This window comes from Moschus berezovskii, chromosome 3, assembly GCF_049115385.1.
Source record: "Moschus berezovskii isolate FMDL1 chromosome 3, NW_MosBer_1.0, whole genome shotgun sequence".
Classification (NCBI taxonomy): Eukaryota; Metazoa; Chordata; class Mammalia; order Artiodactyla; family Moschidae; genus Moschus; species Moschus berezovskii.
In genome coordinates, this window is record NC_142462.1 from 22,264,360 (window position 1) to 22,290,819 (window position 26,460).

The 26,460-nt window shown below is 42.6% G+C and overlaps 1 protein-coding gene across 11 annotated transcripts in view; it reads right to left on the minus strand.

Moving 5' to 3' along the window:
- The window catches only part of ICA1 (islet cell autoantigen 1), a 197,982-nt gene that overhangs the window by 25,703 nt on the left and 145,819 nt on the right, over window positions 1–26,460 (minus strand). For 10 of the 11 annotated variants that reach the window (XM_088833442.1, XM_088833447.1, XM_055420481.2 and 7 more), the window contains 6 exons: window positions 25,267–25,392; window positions 23,794–23,892; window positions 9,124–9,221; window positions 6,818–6,870; window positions 4,088–4,150; window positions 3,945–3,977 (listed from right to left, as the gene is read on the minus strand). In XM_088833442.1, coding sequence (XP_088689568.1) covers window positions 3,945–3,977; window positions 4,088–4,150; window positions 6,818–6,870; window positions 9,124–9,221; window positions 23,794–23,892; window positions 25,267–25,392 — 472 coding nt within the window. The remainder of the gene's footprint in view (window positions 1–3,944; window positions 3,978–4,087; window positions 4,151–6,817; window positions 6,871–9,123; window positions 9,222–23,793; window positions 23,893–25,266; window positions 25,393–26,460) is intronic. The other variant, XM_088833439.1, reaches the window with a different exon arrangement.

A 26,460-nucleotide genomic window follows, 5' to 3' on the forward strand; every position in this document is an offset into this window, starting at 1 on the left:
TCACCATCTCCTGGAGTTTGTTCAAATTTACGTCCATTGGGTCAGTGATACCATCCAACCCACCTCATCCTCTGTTGTCCCCTTCTCCTCCTGCCCTCAATATTTCCCAGCATCAGGGTCTTTTCCAATGAGTCAGCTCTTTGCATCAGGTGGCCAAAGTATTGGAGCTTCAGCCTCAGTATCAATCCTTAGAGTGAATATACAGAGTTGATTTCCTTCAGGATTGACTGGTTTGATCTCCTTGCAGTCCAAGGGACTCTCAAGAGTCTTCTCCAGCACTACAATTTGAAACTATCAATTCTTTGGTGCTCAGCCTTCTTTATGGTCCAACTCGCACATCCATACATGACCACTGAAAACACCACAGTTTTGACCAATGGACCTTTGTTGGCAAATTGTTATCTCTTTTAATATGCTATCTTGGTTTGTTATAGCTTTTCTTCCAAGCAGTGAGCCTCTGCTAATTTCACTATTTAGTAGGAGAAAACACATTTCACTATGACACTGAGTCAGAGTGATTTTCTGGGCCATGGTTCCTGGAGAATTGTGTCCTTGCTGTTGTCAGAAGCGGTCTGCTCTCTGACAACATTGCACCAGGACTGCCTTGTTGAACAGAACCACCACTGAGGGTGAACGCATGCAGCAGGGTGCTAGAGCTTACAGCCCCACTGCCAGTCCCATGAAGTCAGCCTTCCCCGGATGAAGCTCTTTTTAACTCTTGATTGTTTAATGTCTTACATACCACAACCAGCATTTTAAATCAGGATTTGGTCCTTCTGGCAGTTTTCCGAAGGGCACATATTTGGAAGTCAACCAATTAAGAGCATTCTCTTCTTCCATCACCTCAAGTTCTTTGTACACTGAGAGAATATTTTTATACTTGCGGCTGTGTTAATTTTTAAGCTGATGCTACCCCAGGGGCTGCAGATGCAGAAGAAGCAGATAGAGGGAAAGCATGGCCCGTGACTCAGGGAGGGCTTTGTGGGCTGGCAGTGATACAGGGAAAGGAGAAATTATGTCAAACTGCATTTAACCAAGAAAATTTGTAAATTCATTTTTCTGCCTGAGAATGAGTATGTAGTTTGAGGAAGAGCACATTCATCTCTTTATCTTCAGAATTAAATTGAGTGCTCAAAAAAAAAAATGTCTATGAGCTGCAGTTTGACGAAACAAAGATTGTACCTATAAACCAATGAGGTGTGGAAGTTGTTTTAAATAAGGAGAAAGATAGCAGTCTTTTTCCAGTGAATCTTGGCCCATGGGATGGAAGAAGCTCATGACTGTATTTTGGGCAGGAGCATTTCTGACTAAATTCTGAGAAGAAATGCATGGCTACTGGGTTAGCCGTGTACTACTATGACCAAGTTAAAAAAAAAAAATCAAAATCCAAAACCAAGAATTTTTTTTTTGTAAGAAGTGGGGAAACACGAGACTGGACGCAGATGTGCTTGTGTTTGTGGAAAGAAACACTGGAGGGATGCAAGAGGGGAGGGAGTGTTGGAACAGATAGGAGGGTGGGCAGCAGTAATGTGGGTGAGAGGTTCATTTTTTTTCCTGTATACATTTTTATTATCATTTTGTTTTGGGCACTAATGTGAACACACCACCTACTCAAAAATTATGCTTATTAAACTAATGAAACTAAGTAGGAGATAATAAAAACAAAGGACAAGCTATATAAATAAGACGTTGGGAATAAGAGAAATCATATTCCTATCAAAATAAGTTGAAGCTTATGTATGAATAATACATTAACTGTTAAGACTTGCTAAAACTAGGTAGTAGGTACCTATTACTTGTTACATTACTATCTTTATCTCAGTTTGTAAGACTGAACTATTTCCACCTCTAAAAATTAATTTGTTTGAAAACACCTTTATTTCATCAAAATTCTATCCTTAAGCCAAGGGAGAAATGATTTTATGAAAAAATAGGCCATGTAACGGCAATCTGCATTATTACTTGCTTTTTTGCTTTCATAATCTTATGTGATTTCAGCATTCACAAATAAGTAGACATTCTGATAAAATACACATGGACCTTCATGAAATGTTGCACGGTGGAATGAAAAATTAATAAGGAAAGCAGGTTTCTGCCCTCAAGTTTATATTCCTTAGCCCTGGAAACTTTTTTTTTAAGCCCTGGAAACTTAATGCTAGAGTTGTGTTTCCTTTCCAATTTTGAAAAAAACTTTAACCAATGTCCTCTGTTTCCCTGACTCTCTCCTCTCACACTCTGAGAACTAAATCCAAATCAAGCAAAGACTGGGTAGAGAAAGTCGTCGGCTCTAGGTAACCGGGGCCATCAGGATATCTGGGCTCACCTGTGAGTCCAGGGCAGCCTGCATGCCAACCACCTGGGGCAAGAGATACTCTGGAATTTGGGTGACAATCTCAGGGATATTTTGGACCCATGGTAAACCATGAGGAGGAGACTCTTGGTAGGACGAAAAGCAACTTTTATGAGCAAGCTGCTGCTGCTGCTAAGTCGCTTCAGTCGTATCAAAACACTCAATTGCTTGGGATCACTTAAAACTAGGCATGTCTCCTCCAGACCTGCAGTTCTGGAATCTCCTGTGAGGAGCTACTCAGTAAACGACTTTTAGGTCTGGTGAACTGGGATGTGGGACCTAGCCAGCAGGCTTTCCCCTTGCATTTAACTAAGGTTCAGTGAAAATAAGCACTGTGCATCAGCATGGCAATATTTCTTTTTTTTTTTGTAATTAGATTTTTTTTTTCTTTTTGAAAATTACATAAACTCATAATTTATAATCTGTTTTTTATTTGTTTATTTTTTGGCCATGCCATGTGCTGCATGTGGGGTCTTAGTTCCCCAACCAGGGATCGAACCCATGCCCCCTACAGTGGAAGCTCAGAGTCTTAACCACTGACTGTCAGGGAAGTCCCAGCAGAGCAACATTTCTAGTCCTACATCTCAACTGCTTACCATTGAGAGAGTGTCCCTGTGTCAGAGATCATGAAAGACCCTTTGCATACTTGATCTTCAAACCTGACAGTAATCCAGCAAGACTGTTGCTACTGGTTCCAATTTACAAATGAGAATGCTGCTGCTGCTGCTAAGTCACTTCAGTCGTGTCCGACTCTGTGTGACCCCATAGACGGAAGCCCACCAGGCTCCCCCGTCCCTGGGATTCTCCAGGCAAGAACACTGGAGTGGGTTGCCATTTCCTTCTCCAATGTGTGAAAGTGGAAAGTGAAAAGTGAAAGTGAAGTCGCTCAGTCGTGTCCGACCCTTAGCGACCCCACGGACTGCAGCCTACCAGGCTCCTCCATCCATGGGATTTTCTAGGCAATAGTACTGGAGTGGCTTGCCACTGCCTTCTCCGACAAATGAGAATAACTGAGGCTAAAAGAGTTTAAGGATGAAGCAAGCTACTTACGGCCATAGAGATTATTTATAAGAGAACCATATTCAAAAGTCAGGTCTGTCTGATTCTGAAAGCCGTGTTTTTTGTACTCCTGCATACAATCTCTGACATAGCACCTTTTAAGCTTTACTGGTTTGAACATTATAATGATGACAGATCTGCACATACTCTTTGTGCATGAGCATATTTAAAGTCACTTGGGCTTCCCTTGTGGTTCAGATGGTAAGGATTCTCCCTCCAATGCAGGAGACCTGGGTTTGATCCCTGGGTTGGGAAGATCTCCTGGAGAAGGGAATGGCAACCCACTCCAGTATTCTTGCCTGAAGAATCCCATGGACAGAGGAGCCTGGTGGGCTACTAGTCACGGGGTTGCAAAGAGTTAGACACAACTGAGCAACTTTCACTTCACTTCATAAACACAAATGGCAGTTACCTAAAAACAATTGCTTGGGAATGCAAAGCTATTAAAAAGATAAAAATTGCATTTGCCTGCATGTAACCACAGTATTTAAAATATTAAACAAATTGTAACCCCAAAGAAATGCATAAATCTTACCACCTTCCTCGGGTTTCATGTCTAAAAGTTCATCTATAGGTTCATTAGAGGAGAAGAAAGAAAAGAAAATTATGTCAGTTTCATTTTGTAAGGAGTTTGAGTCAAATTACTAAAATTGAGTTGTTTTCCTTAATCTGGATTACCTGAGCATGCATTATGTGTAGCGCTTTTGTCTAAGGCAGATAAAACACTTTTTCTATCTTCGGCTGTAAATAAAACACATGCATTTGGTTATCACCACTTCAGAAAGGTGTGTGAGTTCATATACTAATGTGGTATAAGGTAAGCACATGCTTCAGGAACAAATGTATCTGAAAACTCACTCAGGCAGGAGCAGCGGTCCTTAGCTGACATTTTACTCAAGCAACTGGCTCTCAATGAATGCTAAGTTAACTGCCCTGAATCCTTGCTTTGTTTGGTAGAAAAACTATACGCCACTGATCTAACAATTCTCCTTCCAGGGACACATGTGTGACTTAAGTACCCAATGACAAGTTGCTGGGGCTAATGAATCTCAGTCACATAGGCCTGGCTAAAATAAAAGGGCAGATTACTGGGTGAAAGAAGCTAACCTGTAAAGGCTACACAGCAAGATTCCAACTATATGACATTCTGGGAAAAGCAAAACAGTGGTGACAGTGAAAAGATAAGTGGTTGCTAGACTTTGGGGGCAGGGAAGATGAATAGGTGAAGTCACAGGGGATTTTTAGGACAGTGAAACCACTCTGTATGATACTGTAATGATGAACATGTGCCATTATGCACCTGTGAACACCTGCAAACTGTACAGCATCTAATGTAAACTATGGAATCTGAGTAATCATGATATGTCAATGCTGGTTCACTGATTGTTTACCCTGGTGGGGGATGTTGCTAATGGAGGGGTCTATACACGTGTGGGGGCAAGGAACATGTAGGAACTCTATGTGCTTTCCACCCAATAAAGTGTGTGTGTGTGTGTGTACACAACAGCACAGCCTTAAAACTTGGTTTGCTCATATGTACATTAGACTTTCTACAAGTCCCAGAATGAAAGACAGATGGCACTTCTTTATAATGGATTCCGTCCTATGTATCTATGAAACAGGGTAATCAACAGGTACAATCTCGAAATACTACGCAACTACCACAGGCAAGTGAACATACTGCAGAAAGAAAAGGTCATCCCCCTGTGTTGTCACATGTTGTATAAATGCCTTGAATACAAACGTAATAGACTGGAGTTTACATGCTTCCCCAAAACTAAAATTTCCCTGTTCAACTACTTAAGATTCCCACAGGATTCAGGCTGCGGGCCTCGCATGATCCTGAGGCTGGAGGGTGCGGAGCAATACTGTTCAGAGAACTCTTACACGGCTAGCCTACCTCTCTGCCTTCTTCCACCACTTCCTCCTGCCCTCCCTCATGCTTTAGGACCTTGTTTCTCTGACCTTCTCCTGGTTCTCCCTGGCTCACAGTCTTCACTCAGGCTGTTTCTTTTGCTTTGATAGGTCTTGCAATAGCCTTGGCTGAGATAATTCCCCGATGCCCTCAAACAGGTGAGGGCTCCCAATCACGAATACCTGTAAACAGCCCTTGGAACCCTCACCCAAGTTGGAGGTGCCCAGTAGCTCGTGTAGTAGTTCGCCCCATGTTGGAAGGATCTACCACTGAACACCCAGAGCCCCGTGCTGTGCCCGCCCCAGATAAACATGTGCTGAACAAATGAACAAAGACGTGAATAAGGGAAGGCAAACAAGTATGAAAGGATGACAGGAAGTCAAGCTGTGGAGGCGGAAAGGTGACAGTTTATTTTTCCTGTTCAAAGACAGATGGAAGGAAAGCAAATGAAGCAGCAAAATGGGAGAAGAAGGAGAAGAATAAAGCAGGTGAAGTGGCTGGGAAAGAAGGAAGAAAGACGGAAGGAAGATAAAGCCTGGGGGAAAAGACGGAAGGGAGGGGGATTCCAGGGTGTCCTCCGCCTGTCCGGTCTCCAGGAGACGACGGAGCAGAGTGGAGGCGGGTGTGTCCTGGGAGGGCCAGGCTGAACAGGCGCTTGAGGTCCTTTCAGATCTCTTCCCTTCATCTCCAAGGATTCGAGTCGCAGTGAAAGACTCCGTTTTCCACCCCGTGAGTTCCATCACACGCGACCCTACCCTGTGCTCCTTATGAGAGAACTGCCGGTGAAAGAGCGGGCTGCACCCGCAGGAGGCGGGACTGCTGACAAGCCCCGCACAGCAGAGTCTGGGCCACAGGCTGTGACCCCTCGGGCTCAGAGGAGGGTCCGCATGCCCCAGGCATCTGGGGTCGCTCACTGAGGAGCCTGGCGCGCTGCAGTCCCGGGGGCGCAAAGAGCTGGACAGGACTGGGCGACTAACACTTCACTTTCACACTTCACTAGTACACAGCAGGCCCAGGAACTACCTGCAAGAGCAGAGTCCCAGCCCTCCCATCGGAGTCCCGACAAGGACCAGCACCCACCCCGTGACACAGCGGAAATCAGCTCCCTCAGTGTCACCATGTGATCTCATCACAACCGTCTCCACAGCCCAGACCTCCGTTACAGCTCGTAATGGTAACGCAGCAACGTTATCGCCTGTTGTAAAGCAAACAGCTCTCTGTCGCGTCTCAGTTGCGATGCTCCCCAACAGGCTGCTGTCGAAATGACTAATGATGGCTGTTTTGTCATTCAAAGCACACAGCCTCTCTCCATAATTCTATGGGGTCAACAGCACTGATATCTGAACTTTAAACTCTTAAGAAGCAAAGTAAATACATAATTTTTTCAGTCGGAAATAAAAAGGTCTAGAAGGAGTTTGACAGAAAAGAAAATGAGTCAGCTATTGTGCAGTAGTATTTCAGAAGCAATTCTGAAAAAAAAAATCGAAACTTACTCTTAAAACTAGAGGATTCCTTGTGTTGGTTTTCATCCTCTAGTGAAATTAACCTTAAAATTAAAAAACAAAGTTTAGTAATGTTGTCCTGAAAATGTCATACTTATGAGAGTCAGATTTTCTGTACAATATCTATTATTGTACTTACACACACATAAAATATGAACATACAGCCATTTACATACTATACATTTTTGGAAGAGGAAATAAATTTGCTGACTTTCTCCTGTCCCTGTACTTAAAGGTGGTTAGTAGTATCTTAACATCTGGATTTGGTTTCATGCTAAGGCACATATTCCGTAAACATCTAAGTGGGTACTTAGGTATAACAAAGATAGGTACTTCCTACCATTTTTAAAAACACAGTTAAAAAACTGATGGACAAGTGAGTGTTTATTCTGATTCTATAGTTACAGAAGAGGACACCTCAGGGATTTAGCTCAATTACTGTACATAAGTCTAACAGCAGGATCACTCTCACATTCACAAGACTGTTGCCTACTGAACTCTCACTATTCATGGGTAGGATCGCGACAGAGACACTTCATTGTCCTGAGATCCAGCCGGTGCCTCTGAACCTCCCTCCGAGCACAATGGTTCATTTTACCTACCATTTCGGAACAAAATTCTTATGAAATTTTCAATGTCATTAAAAATAGTTACTGGGTTATACTTCTTGAGCTTTAAAGAGGAAGTACTAAAATAATGAAGAAATATGAAATTAACTAAAACTAATCAACACCATCTTGGGTGGTTCTTCCTCTCTGAGTAAAAGTTAATGTTTTATTTTGATTGCAGTAACACGAGGTGAAAAGAAGGCATCAGAACTCACTCCAGGCCCCACCCCTTACTAGCCAGGGACTGTGGGCAGACCTTAACCTCTCTGAGCCTCGCTTCCATCATTAACACAACAGGGAAAAGCCTACCTTGAGCACATGGAGGGGCATCATGAGAATGAGCTGAGATGACATGAAGAAAACCCCTGGCATTGTGTTTAGTACACAGTAGATGTTCACTAAATGGCAGTTAGATTACCATTGTGTGTTAGTCGCTCAGTCCTGTCAGATTCTTTGTGACCCCACGGCCCTTAGCCTGTCAGGCTCCTCTGTGTGCAGAATTTTCCAGGTAAGAATACTGGAATGGACTGCTATTCCTTTCTCCAGGGAATCTTCCCGACCCAGGAATCAAACCCAAGTCTCCTGCATTGCAGGCAGATTCTTTACCATCTGAGCCACCAGAGAAGCCCAGATTACCATTACTACTGGTAATAGGTTAAACTGCTTCCACCTAAAAGATTCAACTGTACTAGATTCAGACCACATTCTATAGTTGTTCCTACAATAAAAAATTGCCTTTGTTTTGCAAAAAACACATTTTTCTCGTATTTGTTTCAAAATTACAGAGGGCCACTATAGGCAGCAAATATTTCTGCTGGACAAAAAAGATCTATCTGTACTTATTTTGAAACCCAGTAGAAATGGAAGCCTGTTTTACCACAAGATTATCATCTAAATTTTTTTTGTGTGGACAAGGAAGAGTGAATGGAGGTCAGGCAAACTACTTTGCGTTCCTAGGTCAGCCGGTTCTCAAGGGCTGTAACATCTTACCAGAAAAAGCATAGGCTCACACTGAAACCTCCTCCTTGCTGTATGAGGTTAGGAATTATGCACCACATATGTGGAAAAGTTCATCTTTCAAAGTATTTAAAATGACTGGAGGCGCCTTCTCTATAAAGAGGCAAGAAATCAAGATGGAGAGTCACTTCCTATCCTCAAAGCTGCTCTCTGCTTCACAGAAGAGAAAATGGAAGGTCAGTATGTAGAAAACAAAACATCAAAACCCGATACTTGTGTACAAGAACCCCAGAGGGCTATACGTGTTGTGAAGCAAGTTCATGGGTTATTTCCTTCTGTGAGTGAGAAGCCGGGGATTTCCCATCTAGGACAGGCCCTCAAAACTGATGGTGATGAGAGGAACAGATAGGGTCCAGGCACCCCAGAGAGTGCGAGCCTGGGGCTCAGGCCAGGAGCCCCAGGCACTCCTGCCTCTTTGGCCCCAGCCAACTCCTCTCAAGCCGCCCTTCCTAAAGACCCCAGGTACGGGTCTCTTATTAGGACAGGTGGGTCCCTGCCTAGAGGAATATGGGTGGGGAGGAGTCTGGCCTCTGTTTTAGTACATCTACTCTGAGAACTGAGGAAAGAAAGCCATCACCCTGTGCCAGAGACCCCAGCAGACTCGACCAGGGAGGGAGGCGAGCCCTTAGCTGTGGGAAGGAAGGTTTGCCAAGTGAAAGAGCGGTTACTTACTGACTTGGCTCCTCCGCCACAGCCTCTGCACTTTCCTGCTGGGCGATCCTCTTCTTTTCTTCTTTCTCCACCAGTTTTCTCATAGGGTCTTGTAAGCTCTTGATTGTGATAATGGGAAAGAAAACAAAAGCAAAAGAAACATCAGTTAAAAACTCAACTGCCACTGGACCCAGTCATCAAACCTTGAATGAGACGTTTAGGGAGGTAACCTTGAACCAATGAAGTCAACAGGAATGAAATTTTATGTTCTCAGACCCATCCAAGAAATATGAGCTTATAAAGGAGAGTTGTTTTGTCACTAGATTTATGTTTTCCCTTTTGTGATAAGGTATTCAAAAGAAGGCCTTTTGGCAATTGCTAACTTTATTTTCCATCTTTAACATGCAGCTAAGATAAACACTCTGTTCTGTCTGCAGCCCACACACTGACAGAAGTTTGCTCTCCCCTCAAAGATGAGACAATTTTATTTTTAATTTTGTTTGCTATTTTGCAATCTAAAACAGCTTATTTTTGAAAAAAAAAAAAGAGCAAACAAACTGCCCCCCCCCCTTTTTTAAACCCAAAATAGTGGCTTAACATATTCTGATAAGTTAACTCCCAAGAGTGGACAGAGAAGGTGCATCTAAATCTTCATAGATTAAGAACGGGTGAGAGTCTTGTTTTGGCAAACAATTTCTATGAGCGACTGTTCTTAAAGTTTAATAAATATTTAAGGAGAAGTCTTGTTTTTGTTTAAAAAAGCAAGTGCCTAGGAACTGTACACCAGTGACAAAGCCTGAAAAAGCAAAACATTCCTGTTAACAACTGAATAGTGAGTTACACAAAAGATCTCTATTTCTGGCCTTAATTATAATGCAAACACAAAGGAAGTATCTCAAGGTAGTTATCCTGCTTCTATTCTCATAACTATTAAAATCCAAGTCCTCATCCTTTGGGTCTTCACCTCTCTGTTCCCATCTCCCTCATTCGCCCCCTTCACTTTTCTCGTATGACACACACACAGAGGAGGCAATTACTTCTCATTCACCAGTGGATGACCAGAGGGCTGGGTGAAGATGGTTTGAAGGCTGAGTCTCGGCAGGGCAGAGCAGACCTGGGATTGATTTTGAAGTCTGCTAACTGATGGCTTCCCTGGTGGCTCAGATGCTAAAGAATATGCCTGCAATGCAGGAGACGCAGGTTTGATCCCTGGGTCGGGAAGATCCCCTGGAGAGGAAGTGGCAACCCACTCCAGTATTCTTGCCTGGAGAATTCTGTGGACAGAGGAGCCTGGTGGGCTGCAGTCCATGGGGTTGCAAAGAGTCAGACACGACTGAGCAACTAACAGTTCCACTTTTCATGGACATCAGATGGATGCTGGTGCCACCCCTCCTGCCGGAATAATTTTCCTATAATGCCCAGGTCATCATGTTACTCTTTTTCTCACAAACCCATAGTACTTTCTTATTTCTTTCCATTTCTAAACTTCTGTGAGCAAGTTTTAAGATCTAAAATGTGTTACCATCCTCCTCTTCCAAATGCCTTCCCACCAGCCGCAAGAGACCTTCCACTCAGTCAGGCTTCTCTCCTCCTGGTCTTCTGTGTGCAAGCTGCTCTCTCTTCCCATCTTTGCTCATTCTGCTGCTCTAACCCAGAAAGCTCTTTATTTTTGTTGGTGTTGTTTAGTCACTAACAACAAAGAGTTGTGTCCAACTCTTTGCGACCCCATGGACTGGGGGTAGCCAAGCTCCCCTGTCCATGGGATTCTCCAGGCAAGAACATTGGAGTGAGTTGCCACTCCCTTCACCAGGGGATCTTCCAGACCCAGGGATTGAACTGCATTAGCGGTGGATTCTTTACTACTGAGCCACCAGGGAAGTCTAAAAAACTCTCTTTACCTAACTGTTTATACTCCAAGTCCTATCAGTTTTTGCAAAGCCCAGACCAGTTACCATCTTCCATAAAGCTTCGTTCACTGAGCATGCCAAATTCAAGAAAGTCAGCCCATCTCCAAACTGCAGATACATACAGTCTTATTAATATTTCATTATACACATTCTATATTAGGTTTATTTCCTAAAAATATTTTTTAAATTAGAAAAATGACAAAACCACATGTAGGATGTTTGGGAAGTGAAAAAAGGAAAAATTATACATAATTCCATTTCCCTAAAACTCTGAGTTATTATTTTCATATATTTCCTTTCTGGTTATTTTCATACTAATCTACTTACATAATTGGAATCCGTGTTTGTACAGTAGGTATTTTTATTTTGTATAGTAGATATTTTGTAGAGCATAGATGTCCTCAACCAATTAATTTATGTAGACATTTCATGTTCAAAACAATTACAGTGCAGAATGTAAGAAAGATTTTATATCTTAAACACTAATATTGAATTGAAAACATAACTGTGCATTCATTTGTCAATAATCTAGATTCTCTTTCAGTCTATGTCCCCAGATTGGGGTTCTGAAGCATTTTCTTGCATAAACTACAACCAAAAAGCCCTGCCATCATTTTCAATGATTCCCTATTCCTGGACATTTAGATTAGTACCCTCAGCTAGCAGTGTCTGAGTACGTACCAAGGACCACGGCGCACAGACAGACAAAATGATCAGCAAGTGGTGGGTCCAGGCAGAGAACTGAAATAGGGCACTAGAAAGGGACTGATCGTAGTCTGCAGGAATGTCCTCTTTTAGAAGTGATATTTCAACTAAGAGCTAACTGGCGCAAAGGAGCCAGCTACAGGCAGCTCAGGGAGCCCACGGGGCCCACATGCAGAGGCCAAGAGGTAGAAACAGCTTGGCGTGTTTGGGCTGCAGTGTAGGGGGCAACAGGAAGAGTCTCATGAGACCCGGATAAAGAGGTCAGTAGGGGTCACACAGGGAGACTGTTCCTTTACCCACGTTCCTCACTACTCAACATTCTCCCCCATTAGTTTCCTCATGCTCGTTGGCTTTTTCCATCTCTGCACTGCACGACAACTAAATGGAATCCACGCTCCTGGCCTGGAGGGGGAAATGCTGTGAAGGGCGGCACTGGGACAAATGAGGCAACTGGAGTACGGGCTGCACTCTGGGTGTTCTCTCTTTCTGTCCCTCCCTCTATACACACACACCCCCCCATAAACGTCTGCCAAAAGCTGGGCACACATGTGTAAGTGTATCTTGGAAATGTGCAACCACAAGGAGTTCAACAGATGTCAAGGACTTACTCATTTCAATTGAGCTGCCAATCATGGCGTTGTACACACACACACACACACACACACACACACACACACACACACCCCACACACACCGCTTCCAGCAGTTTTGTTCTCCAAAGAGTGGTCCAACCCTGGTGAAGCCAGGAGAATTTCCAGCCAGTGCTCCGACGGCTACAAGTCTCGCTTTTAGATTCTGGGACACTGGCTCGGGCCTGCCGGTTGGCTCCGGTTATCTTCTCGCTGCGTCTCCTTTGTATCCAGCAGCACTGGCGGGGCCAGGGCGGCCCTCTCAGCCGCTGTGTCTCGCTGCCACAGTGCTTGCCTAAGCCCCTGAGATGCCCTTGACAGCTCCACGGTTATCATCCTTTCTGTCTCCAGCCTGACCTCCCCTCAGAACCACACTCCAGCAGCTCTCAGACAATCCCTTTGTAATGTAAACCGCTTATTCCTTCTTTTCAACCCCTGCCCCTGTTGGGCCGTTAGCAGGGACTCAATTGTTGGCTCCCTGTCACCACAGTCACAGTTAAGTCACTATTGTTCTTCACCCACAGAAAGGCCGCCGTTCCAATTGCTGCTTTAATTTATTATTAATAATTCCGGTGACAATCACTCCTTTCTTCCTACTATTACCATTGTCCTTAAAACAATTTGGTTGTTGTCACTCAAGAGAGGTACTGTGTATGCACTTGTTGGTTGATAAATTAATGTACATAAGGTTAAGCTGCAAAAATTAGAGCTCTTTAGATAGGACATTCTAAGGCTCAGGGGAGTAATATGAAAAGGTTTGTAAAATTATAAGCAAAATGAATACTGGGCACATGGGCTTGTTTATTAAATACCAGAATTTTGAACTAAGGGGACTCGTGTGTGTGTGTGTGTATCTCTATATAACTCATACACAACAATTCACTCATTTAAAGTGTACAATTCAGCGGTTTTCAGTGTAGTCCCAGTTGTGCGATTATTACCACAATCAATTTTAGACATTTTCCGAAGGCGTCTCTTGCATTAAGAAAGAGACTTACACCAAACTAAGCTATATGTTCCTCTATAGAGCAATGGAAAAAACCATACACCACCACACATGGAACTTGTTTCTTACAAAAGATGGCACACATTGAAGACATAAAGAGGCTGAGAGGAACATTATGGAGGACAAATCATGCCTGCCCTCTTCTCTCAAAATTAGGTCCTGGGTGTGACTGTCAGATTCAGGATACGCTACACAGTGAATCACGACTCTTTCCCAGGTTTGATGACAAAGGCCCAACTGGGGGCAGGGGGTTGGAGGTGAATTCTTCAGATTATTTTCAAGTCCACAACTCAGCTGAAAACACTTAACCTTGCAGCATCCTTAAAAGACAGCGGTGACAGCATCTTCTCTGTGACACGAACATCTGCTCAGGCAAAAGGAATCTCAGAGGCCTGGCTGACTATACTGACCAGGCAGACATCAGATGGAAGTAGTTTGAATCACTGATGGATGCCACCTTCCCATCCATATCCAGAAATAAAATGTCAAAACATTCTGTTTCTAAACCCCAAACCCTCTAGGTCCTTCATTAAAATTGCTGGTGAAAATCACTGTGCATTAGAAGTGACACAGCCTCGTGTAAGACAGAAAGGTTCTCTGTGAAGGAGGGTATGTTCCTAGACCAAATAATCTTTCTCTCTTAGGGCAGCACTGACATGCTAATAGTTTCCATCAATGCCTAAATGGTTTCAGGAAGCGCACACACACAACATGTAAGATCAGCGTGACAGAGGAAACGCACAGATCGAGCTTGCAAAAGTGTCTTAGAGAGGAAACAGCTTAATATAATAATGGGAGTTACTACTTCCTGTATTAGGAAAATAAAAGCAAGAGCAACATTCATCTGAATGAAAGCAAAACTACTCAGCGAAACAAATTTCACAGGCAAACACCAGCAGCCAGCCCTCATCTAACGACCTACATGTAACGTTTGACAAGGAGGGTGACATTTTCTCTAATCTTTAATTATGACTTTTAATTTTCTTAGGCTACTTCTCATTAATTACACAATATGTATATAAAGGTGCCAAACAATTGTTTATAAAAGGAAATAAAAGTGCTCAAAATAGCAAGGCATGGTGAAAAGATGCTGAACTCAGTTGGGCGTGTGTGCATTTGTGTTTGTATAATTAGTAGCACATGAGGAATGAAAAGCAGAGGCCATGATGATGTGTACAAGGCACATAATTTATAGACATTTAGCACACATGTCCTCCCCACCCATGCAGCCATAAATTTATAAAGGCACTCTACAAAAGACACAATTAATCTGGCCTGAGAAGGTACCCTTGAATCCTACTGTAGAACAAAGGAGTTGGACCAAGAAATTAGAGAAAAATAAACACAATCTATTCTCTAAAATAAGATGGAAAATTGGTACTAAGAAGGCATCATACTGCAGTGGAAAGAAATGGACTTTGGAAAAAGCTTCATGCTGCACAATGGAAAAGGGTCTTTACATATTGGGAGTCTCTGTTTACCCATCAGAACAAAGGAGGTAAGTTATCCATTCTTGCAACATGTGTGGGTGTGGATGTGTGCTAAGTCCGATCTGACTCTTTGCAACCCCATGGACTATAGCCCACCAGGCTCTTCTGTCCACACAATTTCTCAGGCAAGAATACTAGCGTGGGTTTCCATTTTCTACTCCAGGGGATCTTCCTGACACAGAGTCTCCTGCATTGGCAGGTGGAGTCTTTACCACTAGTGCTGATTAACTGAGATAACACTATTGCAGAGTACCAAGCTCAAAGTAAATACTCAAAAGGTGTTTTATTAATGACTTTAAAAATCTAAAAGGGATGCAATGTCTTAAAGGCTCATTTTGTGTTCAGTTCAGTTCAGTCACTCAGTCATGTCTGACTCTTTGCGAACCCATGGATGGCAGCATGCCAGGCTTCCCTATCCATCACCACCTCCTGAAGCTTGCTCAAACTCCTGTTCATTGAGTCGGTGATACCATCCAACCATTTCATCCCTTCTCCTCCTGCCTTCAATCTTTCCCAGCACTAGGGTCTTTTCCAATGAGTCAGTTCTTCGCATCAGGTGGCCAAAGTATTGGAGCTTCAGCTTCAACATCAGTCCTTTCAATGAATATTCAGGATTGATTTCCTTTAGGATTGACTGGTTTGATCTCCTTGCTGTCCAAGGGACACTCAATAGTCTTCTCCAACACCACAGTTCAAAAGCATCAATTCTTTGGCACTCAGCCTTCTTTATGGTCCTACTCTCACATCCATACATGACTATTGGAAAAACTACAGCTTTGACTAGATGGACCTTTGTTGGCAAAGTAATGTCTCTGCTTTTTATTATGCTCTCTAGGTTGGTCGGAGAAGGCAATGGCAAGCCACTCCAGTACTATATTGCCTGGAAAATCCCATGGATGGAGGAGCCTGGTAGGCTGCAATCCGTGGGGTCGCTAAGGGTCGGACACAACTGAGCGACCTCACTTTCACTTTTCACTTTCACACATTGGAGAAGGAAATGGCAACCCACTCCAGTGTTCTTGCCTGGAGAATCCCAGGGACGGGGGAGCCTGGTGGGCTGCTGTCTATGGGGTCACACAGAGTCGGACACGACTGAAGTGACTTAGCAGCAGTAGCAGCAGGTTGGTCATAGCTTTTCTTCCGAGGAGCAGTGTCTTTTTATTTCATGGCTGCAATCAGCATCTGCAGTGACTTTGGAGACCAAAAAAAATGAACTCTGTTACTATTTCCATTGGTTCCCCATCTATTTGCCATGAAATGATGGGACCAGATGCCATGATTTTCGTGTTCTGAATGTTGATTTTTAAGCCAGCTTTTTCACTCTCCTCTTTCACTTTCATCAAGAGGCTCTTTACTTCCTCTTCGCTTTCTGCCATAAGGGTGGTGTCACCTGCATATCTGAAGTTATTGATATTTCTCCCAGCAATCTTAATTTCAGCTTGGGCTTCATCCAGTCTGGCATTTCGCATGATGCACTCTGCATATAAGTTAAATAAACAGGGTGACAATAAACAGCCCTGGTTTCCAATTTGGAACCAGTTAGTTGTTCCATGTCTGGTTCCGTTACTTCTTGACCTGGGTCAAGCAAAGAAAAACAGATTTCTCAGGAGGCAGATAAGATGGTCTGGTATTTCTATCTCTTGAAGAATTTTCCACAGTTTGTTGTGATCCACACAGTCAAAGGCTTTGGTGTAGTCAATAAAGCAGATGTTTTCTGGAACTCTCTTGCTTTTGTGATGATCCAACGGATGTTGGCAATTTGATCTCTGGTTCCTCTGCCTTTTCTAAATCCAGCTTGAACATCTGGAAGTTCACCGTTCATGAACTGTTAAAGCCTGGCTTGGAGAATTTTGAACATTACTTTGTTAGTGTGTGAGATGAGTGCAATTGTTCAGTAGTTTGAACATTCTTTGGCATTGCCTTTCTTTGGGATTGCAACGAAAACTGTTCTATTCCAGTCCTGTGGCCACTGCTGAGTTTTCCAAATTTGCCAACATACTGAGTGCAGTATTTTCACAGCATCATCTTAGGATCTGAAATAGCTCAGCTGGAATTCCATCACCTCCACTAGCTTTGTTCTTAGTGTTGCTTCCTAAGGCCCACTTGACTTCCCATTCCAGGATGTCTGGCTCTAGGTGAGTGATCACACCATCATGGTTATCTGGGTCATTAACAACTTTTTTGTATAGTTCTTGCCACCTTTTCTTAATATCTTCTGCTTCTGTTAGGTCTATACCATTTCTGTCCTTTATTGAGCCCATCTTTGCATGAAATGTTCCCTGGGTATCTCTAATTTTCTTGAAGAGATCTCTAGCCTTTCCCATTCTACTGTTTTCCTCTATTTCTTTGCATTGATCACTGAGGAAGTCTTTCTTATCTCTCCTTGCTATTCTTTGGAACTCTGCATTCAGATGGGTATAACTTTTCTTTTCTCCTTTGTCTTTCACTTCTCTTCTTTTCTCAGCTATTTGGAAGGCCTCCTCGGACAACCATTTTGCCTTTCTTTTTCTTGGGGATGGTCTCAATCCCTGCCTCCTGTACAATGTCATGAACCTCTGTCCATAGTTCTTCAGGCACTCTATCAGATCTAATCCCTTGAATCTGTCACTTCCACTGTATAATCATAAGGGATTTGATTTAGGTCATATCTGAATGGTCTAGTGGTTTTCCCTACTTTCTTCAATTTCAGTCTGAATTTGGCAATAAGAAGTTCATGATCTGAGCCACAGTCAGCTCCCGGTCTTGTTTTTGCTGACTGTATAGAGCTTCTCCATCTTCGGCTGCAAAGAGTATAATCAATCTGATTTCAGTATTGACCATCTGGTGATGTCTATGTGTAGTCTTCTCTTGTGTTGTTGGAAGAGGGTGTTTGCCATGACCAGTGCGTTCTCTTGGCAAAACTCTTTTAGCCTTTGCTCTGCTTCATTCTGTACTCCATGTATTAGGTACCGAATTCCATGTCTCACACATCTCCCAAAATGCAGATAAACACTGTCATTCTGATTTCCTGAAATGGACACAGAGACTCAGGGGAAGTGAAATAACTTGCTTAAGGCCAGTCAACCATTCGCAAGTAGAGACAATATTTGAATCCAGGTCTTTACAGTTGTACAACTAGTCAAGAAATTATATTGAATAGCAAAGCCAAGAATATTTACTGAACTCCCTTTTCATCTAAAGTGCCTATGAGATGGAGCGGACTTCATTCCAAATTCTAAAGGAAGGGCCATGGGTTCCAGGTACCTGAAGACTGACATATAAAAGATGCTTTTTGTTTTCAAGCGAATACTTCCAAGTGCTCTTTTTAATTGAAGGTTTAGAGCTGTACTTTTAAAGCTTTAAAATGTTTATGTATTTATTTATTTGTCTGCGCTGGGTCGTCATTGCTGCCCGGGCTCTTCTCTAGTTGTGGCCAATGGGGGCTACTCTCTAGTTGCGCTGTGCAGGCTTCTCGCTGCAGTGGCTTCTCTTGTTGCAGAGCATGGGTTCTAGGGCACATGGGCTTCAGTAGTTGTGGCGAATGGGCTCAGCTGCCCTGCAGCATATGGAATCTTCCCGGTTCAGGGATCGAACTTGTGTCCCCAGCATTGGAAGGCAGATTCTTTTCCACTAGACCACCAGGGAAGCCCCATAGAGGTAATTTTTAAAAGTGGCAATTCTGCTTTCTCTGCCCTCCTGCCTCATGACCAGAAGTTCACCTGGAAGAAGTACACGCATGTGACTGAGTGCAAGAAACATAAGCATCTCTGTTCCCGGGATCTACCATGTACTGAGCATGTGGCCTTGGACAAATTACTAGACCTTTCTGAGCTTCAGTTTCCTCATTTGAAACATGGGAACAAGAACAAGTATGCCCACTTCCCCAAGGCTATTTTGAGGATTAACTAAAATACATGCACTTTGTATATGTCAATGCTGAACCTAACAGCATTATTCATTACGAGATCCAACCTTGGTCCATCAGAGTCACATGTACCGTGACGAATTCTCCTAGACACTACTGCCCTTCACCCTTAGTAGGGTGCCTGGCATAAAGTAACTATGCACACAATGATAATATTCTTTCCTTTTCCCTGAAGGAAAAGCTGGAAAATGAGAAGAGATGGGGGATGGAGAAACATCTCGCTGTTGTGAACAGGGCCTGGGCTACCAGCTGCCTGCAAGAACCAATGTCAGTCACAGGATGGGAAGGATGAATGGATAAGCAGCCACGCTTGGGCTTGTCCATCTCCAATTTCAGTGGTCGCTGTGGTCAGTCTCTCTGCCCCTCCTCTCCCGGTGACCCAGCTGCATCCCAATTTGCTGTTTGCAATGATCCGGTCTGGAGCAGCTTGGGGGAAAACATTATTCTGCTAAATGCTGTGTAAAGTAACGACACTGAGAGAATACTTGAAAGTCTAAAAGGATATTCTGGATGTTTGCCATGAGTAATTGCCATGTTGAGGCTGGCAACTAAAACTGCATCGCAAAGATATTTACCCAATTTTCATAAAAACTATTATGGCTTTATTTTCAAAGCAAGTAACTACAGAGCCGTGTGGCTTGTCAGTAAATGCTCAAGTGATTAACTGAGAAATGTGGAGGTGGGTGGAAGAAGGCTGTTAGGCATACAGATTTGAGAAAAACAAAATTTAGAAAAAGATGTTTTTTGAATTGTGAGAGCTGAAAGCATTTCAGTCTCCAGAATGATGATCCATATCATCATGCTAAGTCCTTGACCCCAGGAGAGAAAGGAGGGAACATTGGCAAATCTGTTTCAATGGTTATTTTTGAACATGCACAGTTAGGTTTTCAAATTCAGATTTCCTTAAACTCCTGGCACAGAACAAGGCCGGCTGCAAAGGCAAAGTGCATTTTTTAGTATTAGCCCAGTTTCGGGGGTGGGAAGTCCTCCTACCTTTCTGGGGTGCAGGCTGGCCCTGCCCTCTCCTATCCCTGGTGGGAACGACCTGAGCCAAGACCAGAGCCTTCAGGGCAGAAGGGCTGCAGGGGTGTCTTGGGGAGTAGGGAGGGTGGAGGTTGGTTTCCCCGGGGAAGGTCTGTGAGGCCTGCTATCCCACTGCTATTTACAGCCTGGCCTGTGCAAAACTAGTAACGCAGGGTGAAAACAGGAAGCAAGGAAGTAGCTGAGAACTTCCCTAGTGGCTCAGTGGTAAAGACTCAGTCTGCCAATGCAGGAGACACGGGTTCGATCCCTGGGTTGGGAAGATCCCCTGGGGAAGGGCATGGCAATTTCCACTCCAGTATTCTTGCCTGGAAAACCCTGTGGACAGAGGAGCCTGGTGGGCTACAGTCCATGGGGTCGCACAGAGTCAGACACGACTGAGTGACTAAACGACGATAACAACACAACAAAGAAAGTAACTGAAGCTGGGCCACAGAACCCGACAAGCACAGCAGACCCTCCTGCACTGACACTGCCGATGGCTGTGTTCTGGACCCGTTCGTGCACTCGTGCTAAGTCACCGCAGTTGTGTCCGAGTCTTTGCAATGCCATGAACTGTAGCCTGCCAGGCTCCTCTGTCTGTTGGATTCTTCAGGCAAGAATCCTGGAGTGGGTTGCCATTTCCTTCTCCAGGGGATCTTCCCCACCCAGGGATGGAACTGGTGTCTCTCACGTCTCCCGCACTGGCAGCTGGGTTCTTTACCGCTAGCACCACCTGGGAAGCCCCTTCTGGACCTATTAAAGAATGTTTAACAGTACATCCTTACCATCCCTGCCCCTCTTGTGAAACCCACCATCACCACCACACGGCCGGCCAGTGGCGGAGCTGGACTCAGTCTGTGCTCCCACATACTTTGCTTTATCCCATTATCAGAGTCTAAGACTGGCTTTCCTCCCCAAAACCCTGGAGTGGGGTACACCACAGGAATATACTCTGCTACTACTTCCATTCAGTATAGGTCCTCAGCCCTTTCCAAATACAAATGCAGAAGGACATGCCTTCCCTTTAACCAGCATCTCCCAGGGAGCCCGTCCACGTCTCCAAAGGCCCTACTGCTGACTCTGAAAAGACAATCAACTCAGGCCATGTGCGGGCATGCCAGAGAGCAGAGACAAGGCCAGGATTTTAGATTTTCCAAAGAAAAGCCACTTGACTCCTAAGGGCTTTTTTTTTCCCTTTTATGTTTTAATTATTTTTCCCCCAACGCCTGTTCTGGATCTGTGGGGAGATGTGTAAGGAAGTGACATCCCAAAAGGATGAAGCAAACGTGACCACATCTGAAGGCTGGTAATTGAAGACGGGTACTGCTTTCCTACAGACAGCATTTCTTGTACTTTTTTCCCCCAAAAGCTTTAAACTCTTAGTCTAAATTACTTTCTCTAAAAAAGCTTTCAAGATAGGTCTAGTCACATTCCAGTCCTCTCCCCATGACTTAATAACTTCTACCATGTAAAAAACATTCCCAGGTGGTTTGGAATCAGTATAAAACAAGCACATCAATGATGATTATTCATTCAAAATATGTATGTTTAGTAACATTGTAATGAGCCAATAAATATTTATTGTTTGAAAATATGAGATTAGGGAATTGCTTCTTTTATTGGAAACCACTCAAAAGACAATTTCTCAACTCTCGGTTTGAGTTGCTACCATTATTAGATTAACACGGTTTTTAAAAAATAATTTAAAATTTTAAGCCTAAATTTTCCATAAGGTTAAAATGCTACAAAAATTTATTTGTCATAAAATTAGAATGATGAAGGACTATGTCAATAAGCATGGAATCAATATAATCACACCAGGCCTGAGTAAAAATTTCATAGCTGTTATTCCATAAAATAGTACCACAAAATATTCATAAAATATCAAAATAGTCGCTTGGAAAATTTTCAAATTGTATGAGATAGAGACTCAGTTCACTTTTATAAAGAAAATATAAATATAAAAATATTATATAAGAAAGAATTACACATATTTTCTAGAGAAAGGCTTATAAGAAATAAAACCTGAACTCCTGGGATGTGAGTTACATCCCTGTAATTCTGCAACAGAAGACTCTTTGCTCCAAACAGGATGCACCGACTGTTTAACACATTCATTATCATCCTTCATCAAGCATAAAACTAACAGTCAGGAAATACAGCTGCAATGGCACAATTACCAACACACTCGGAATACGCCCTGCAGCAAAGAAAGCAAATGAGTTGCTTTTCATTAACAGAGCTTGGCACACCTCTCCAAAGACATTGTTTTCTTTTTAGCCAGTGTCTCAAAAGGCATTTCAGGGGCTATTTACTTAGGTAAATCCAGGGAACAAGTAAATCATGAAAACATTTGTTTAAATTTCAAAATATTCATTATTAATATACAGTGCCATTCATATGTATATATATATACACACACATGTGTGTGTATACAATATATGTAGATATATCAATATATGTATTGAAAGATGATTTGATCAAGTCAAAATCTTTTATATAAAAGACTTGTATTTTTAAAACATTATTAGTGCAAGAGGGTCAGTAAATCAGGTTGTAGTCCATATTTGACTGTGATACATAGGTATTCATGGTTTTAATTCTCAAAGTCCGTGGCATACAATATGATATGCAACATGCCTCCATTTAGGCAGTAATGGGCTGGGTAATAACAGGGTTCTATTATATGGGTTGGAGTCCATATAAAGAAAATAATTAGCTACTAGCTTCAGATTCTAATATAACATGTCATCACTGAAAGCTTAGATGAATAGCATTCTAAAGAGGTAATAAAAGCATACTTTATTTGGTTGACTTCTGGACACTTAACATTCTTAACATTATTATAATCTTATTACACCTTAACAGATGTATTACTCCTACTGAATTTATATTATAATTAAACTGTTACTTAAACCGTAATTTAAGGAAGGCCTGGGGGATGTAAAAGGCAATGGGTAATCATCTGCCCCAAATATTTTGAATTATATCCTAAAGCATGGCCACCAGACTTTCACTAAATTCTCTGCCCAGAAATCCTCTAGCATAATCAGCTCAGTCCTCTCTGCAGAAAAATATCACAGAAAAATTTAAGGAGTCGAATTTTCCTCAACACAGGAGGTTACTACTGTCTTAGTACTTTTGTAGATATGGTGACATTACGAACATCTCAAAATCTAAGAGGTGTTTTAAGGCAACGAATAAAAAGAAAAAAAGTAAAAACTTCTTAATGTTTTGCTAAGCAAAGTGATGAGACCTACTTACAAACAGCCTGAAAAATGAAAAGGAAGGTATTTTCAAGATGAAGTTTAATGAGTTCTTTCCTGATCTCTTCCTTTCAAAGATATTAATCTGACCTGGCAACGAAGCACCCAGTGTTCTGTCACCATTCTGAAAATTCATCTAGAATCTAAATCACTTCCTTATCTCAATATGCATTTACCCGCAGCAGCCATCAGAGAGGAAAATGACTCCACCTTCAGTTGTGATGCTGAGAACCTGACATTTTGCATGCATTTCTTTTGGGTTGAGAAATCACTGAGTTTAATATTGCTGTTTCAAACGGAAAATATGACTGCAGTGTTAGGAAAAAGTTATATTCTCTACAGGATGGTACTCACAGAATAAAATGTTTGTTAGAAGAGAAAAAAGAAAATACTTTCCTATGTGAATATATTTTAATGAGTAAAAGGTAACAAAGTGTACTAGGCTTGCATAATCTTTTCTTCAGCAACATCAAACAAGTATTTTAAAAGGAGCTGGGCCAATCATTAGGCTCAGGATCACCACAATTCATCTCCCAGTTACAAGTACCAAGGTTCAACCTGTGGTTTTGGATGCTTGTGGCTTTTGTTGTATTGAATACTGATGGGATAAAAGATTCTACTGGCGAAGGGGGGGCATAATTATCTCTTAGACATTAAGAGTCTGTTATAATAATGATGCTTGCTTCAATGTACATTGCTGGTGATAGAAACAAGACTTAACTTTTTATAAGATTTTCAAATGGACTTTCTAGCTGTCATACCTTTAACGTGGTAAATTCATATGGCTGATAACCCCTGAAGCTCTCATGGATGGCTGCCATAGTGTGAGAAGTTTTCTCCCAAAAATGAAGCAGAGTGGTCTGTAAAGAAAGACAGTAAAGCCATTAGCATTTTCAATGCCTCAGATCTAGTCATGGGTCCTAGAAGAAGTGTGTCCATCTGTGGCTTTCAAGGTCTTCTAAAATATGATTTTGACTTACCTCTGCAGCCACGTTTCCTATCAGACCTCTACCCACACCCTGTATTTCAGCCAAACTTAATGGCTCCCTGTCCCCTTATAGCTCATGCTGCTCCACCCCTCAGGAGGCTCTCCTCTCCACTCTCTTTGCACTCATCTCATCTGATCCATCCTCCGAAATCCAGGGCTGGTCACTGACAATGGACTTTTGTGACCCCTCACCTGATTCCATGTCTCCCTCTTCAAGCCTCCACTGGATTTTTGGTGGATCTCATTTCACTTAGCACACCCTGTTCTGTCTTTGAGGCAGAGAAAATATAATCAGATGTTACTGTCTCTGACTTCCTTTCTAAACTCTAAATTCCCTGAGGACAGGAAATCTGGTCTTCTCCATTGTATATAACCTATAATACCCAGAGTCTTCCCACCACACCCAGCTGGTGCTCCATAGTACAGCTGATAGATGCAAGTGCATCCTGAGGGAACGCAGAGGCAGTAAGGAGACAAAAGCAAGTTCATTAGATTATGACAGCCTAATGAGGAAGTGACCGTGGCGTGAGAATTACAGGCAACAATGCTAAGAGAGTTCAGAGGAGGCTGACTGAATTGTTGGTACATCAAATGAGTGGAATTTGGAAAGGTACAAGTGGACAGGGAGGGCACTCAGGCAGCAGGAACCACCTAAATAAATGCAGGAAGTGGGGAATTACAGTGTATGCTCAGGGGATAACTAATATTCAGTCCGATTAACTGTAGGATGAATCCCATGGGTACAGAAGCCTGGCAGGCTACAGTCCATAGGGTTGCAGAGTCGGACATGACTGAAGCAACTTTGCACACAGCTGCTGCTGCAGCTAAGTCACTTCAGTCATGTCCGATTCTGTGCAACCCCACAGACGGCAGCCCACCAGGCTCCTCCGTCCCTGGTATTCTCCAGGCAAGAACACTGGAGTGGTTGCCATTTCCTTCTCCAATGCATGAAAGCAAAAAGTGAAAGTGAAGTCACTCAGTCGTGTCCGACTCTTTGCGACCCCATAGACAGCAGCCCACCAGGCTCCTCTGTCCATGGGATTTTCCAGGCAAGAGCACTGGAGTGGGGTGCCATTGCACACAGCACAGGATGCTAAAAAGGAGAGATGTGGGAAGTAAATTATGACCAAGGCAATCAGAACTTCCTCATGCCCAAATCATGCTTTGGGCTCAAACCCCATTTTTCTGCTATCTAAAGCTTGTCACATTCTTGTTTCATTGTGACAAACATTTTTCACTTTGTTACCTGGTATGTTGCTAGCATATGAGACAAGAGATTGCATCTGCTCGCTCCAAGAAGATCCACTTTTTGACACACATCCATCTTCAATTTGTCAAAGCTTTTTTTGGCAAGGCGAACTTGTGTTTGCACCTATGAAAGTAGAAATAGAATCTCTGACCCACTCAAATTCAAATTTTTAAGTATTAAAAATTTGTCCATGAAAAAAGACGAATAGCAGGATTCTCTCTTTCAAGTTTTCAAAACACTTTTGAAAATTCCAGGCAAGTGAGAAAACCCTATAATATCTACTCTTTACTTCCAAAGGACCTAAGTGACAGTACTGTATATCATGATTTTACAGCAGACGTACTATCCTGAGAATATTTTTCTCAGTCGAATGTTAGAATTCCTCTCCTCTCAAGGCATTCACGAACTGCCCATGGTGGGGAGATGCCGGGAAACTCACAGGGTGGTAAAAGGACAGTTTCCCCCGTTGTTTTCCTACGGTTCTTTGAAGCTGATGTCCCCATATACTCTTCATTACCTTCCTCTAAAATAAACATCTTACATAACACGGTACATTTGTTAGAAAATATGAAATGAACACTGATACAATCTTATTAACTCAACAACAGATGTTATTCAGATTTCACCAACTTTTCCACTGTCTTTTTTTGTTCCTGTCTCGAGATCCAATCTAGGATACCACATAGGAAATTGTGATGCAGCCCAAAAATCTATCCCCACAGATAAACTTTCAATGTTTTATCATTGTGTATGTACCCAAGTAATCTTCCATCCATCCCTACACCATGTATCAGTAGCAATTCAGGGATGGAGTGGGGATAAGGGAGATTTCAGAAATGTCTATTCTATATATTATTTGATAATAAAATAGAAAGTTTTAAAAATTAATACAGTTACAGTACAAATAGTAGAGTCAAAATTTCCCCTTTCTCTAACCTGAAGCATCAACACATCCTACTTTAACAGGGAAGTTAGTCACATATTAATTTATCTCAGGTAATTCTTGCAGTCGTAGTGACCAGGTAGGTAACTGGGAATAATGCTGACTCACTAATGGTAGCTCTTTCATCACAGGATACCTCGGGTAGGGGGTAGGGTGGGGGATTTGAGGATGATGTCTACCTTAATCACCATTATATGGTTAGCACCTAGCAACCTCGTACAAAGCAGGTGTTGAACAGATATTTGGGG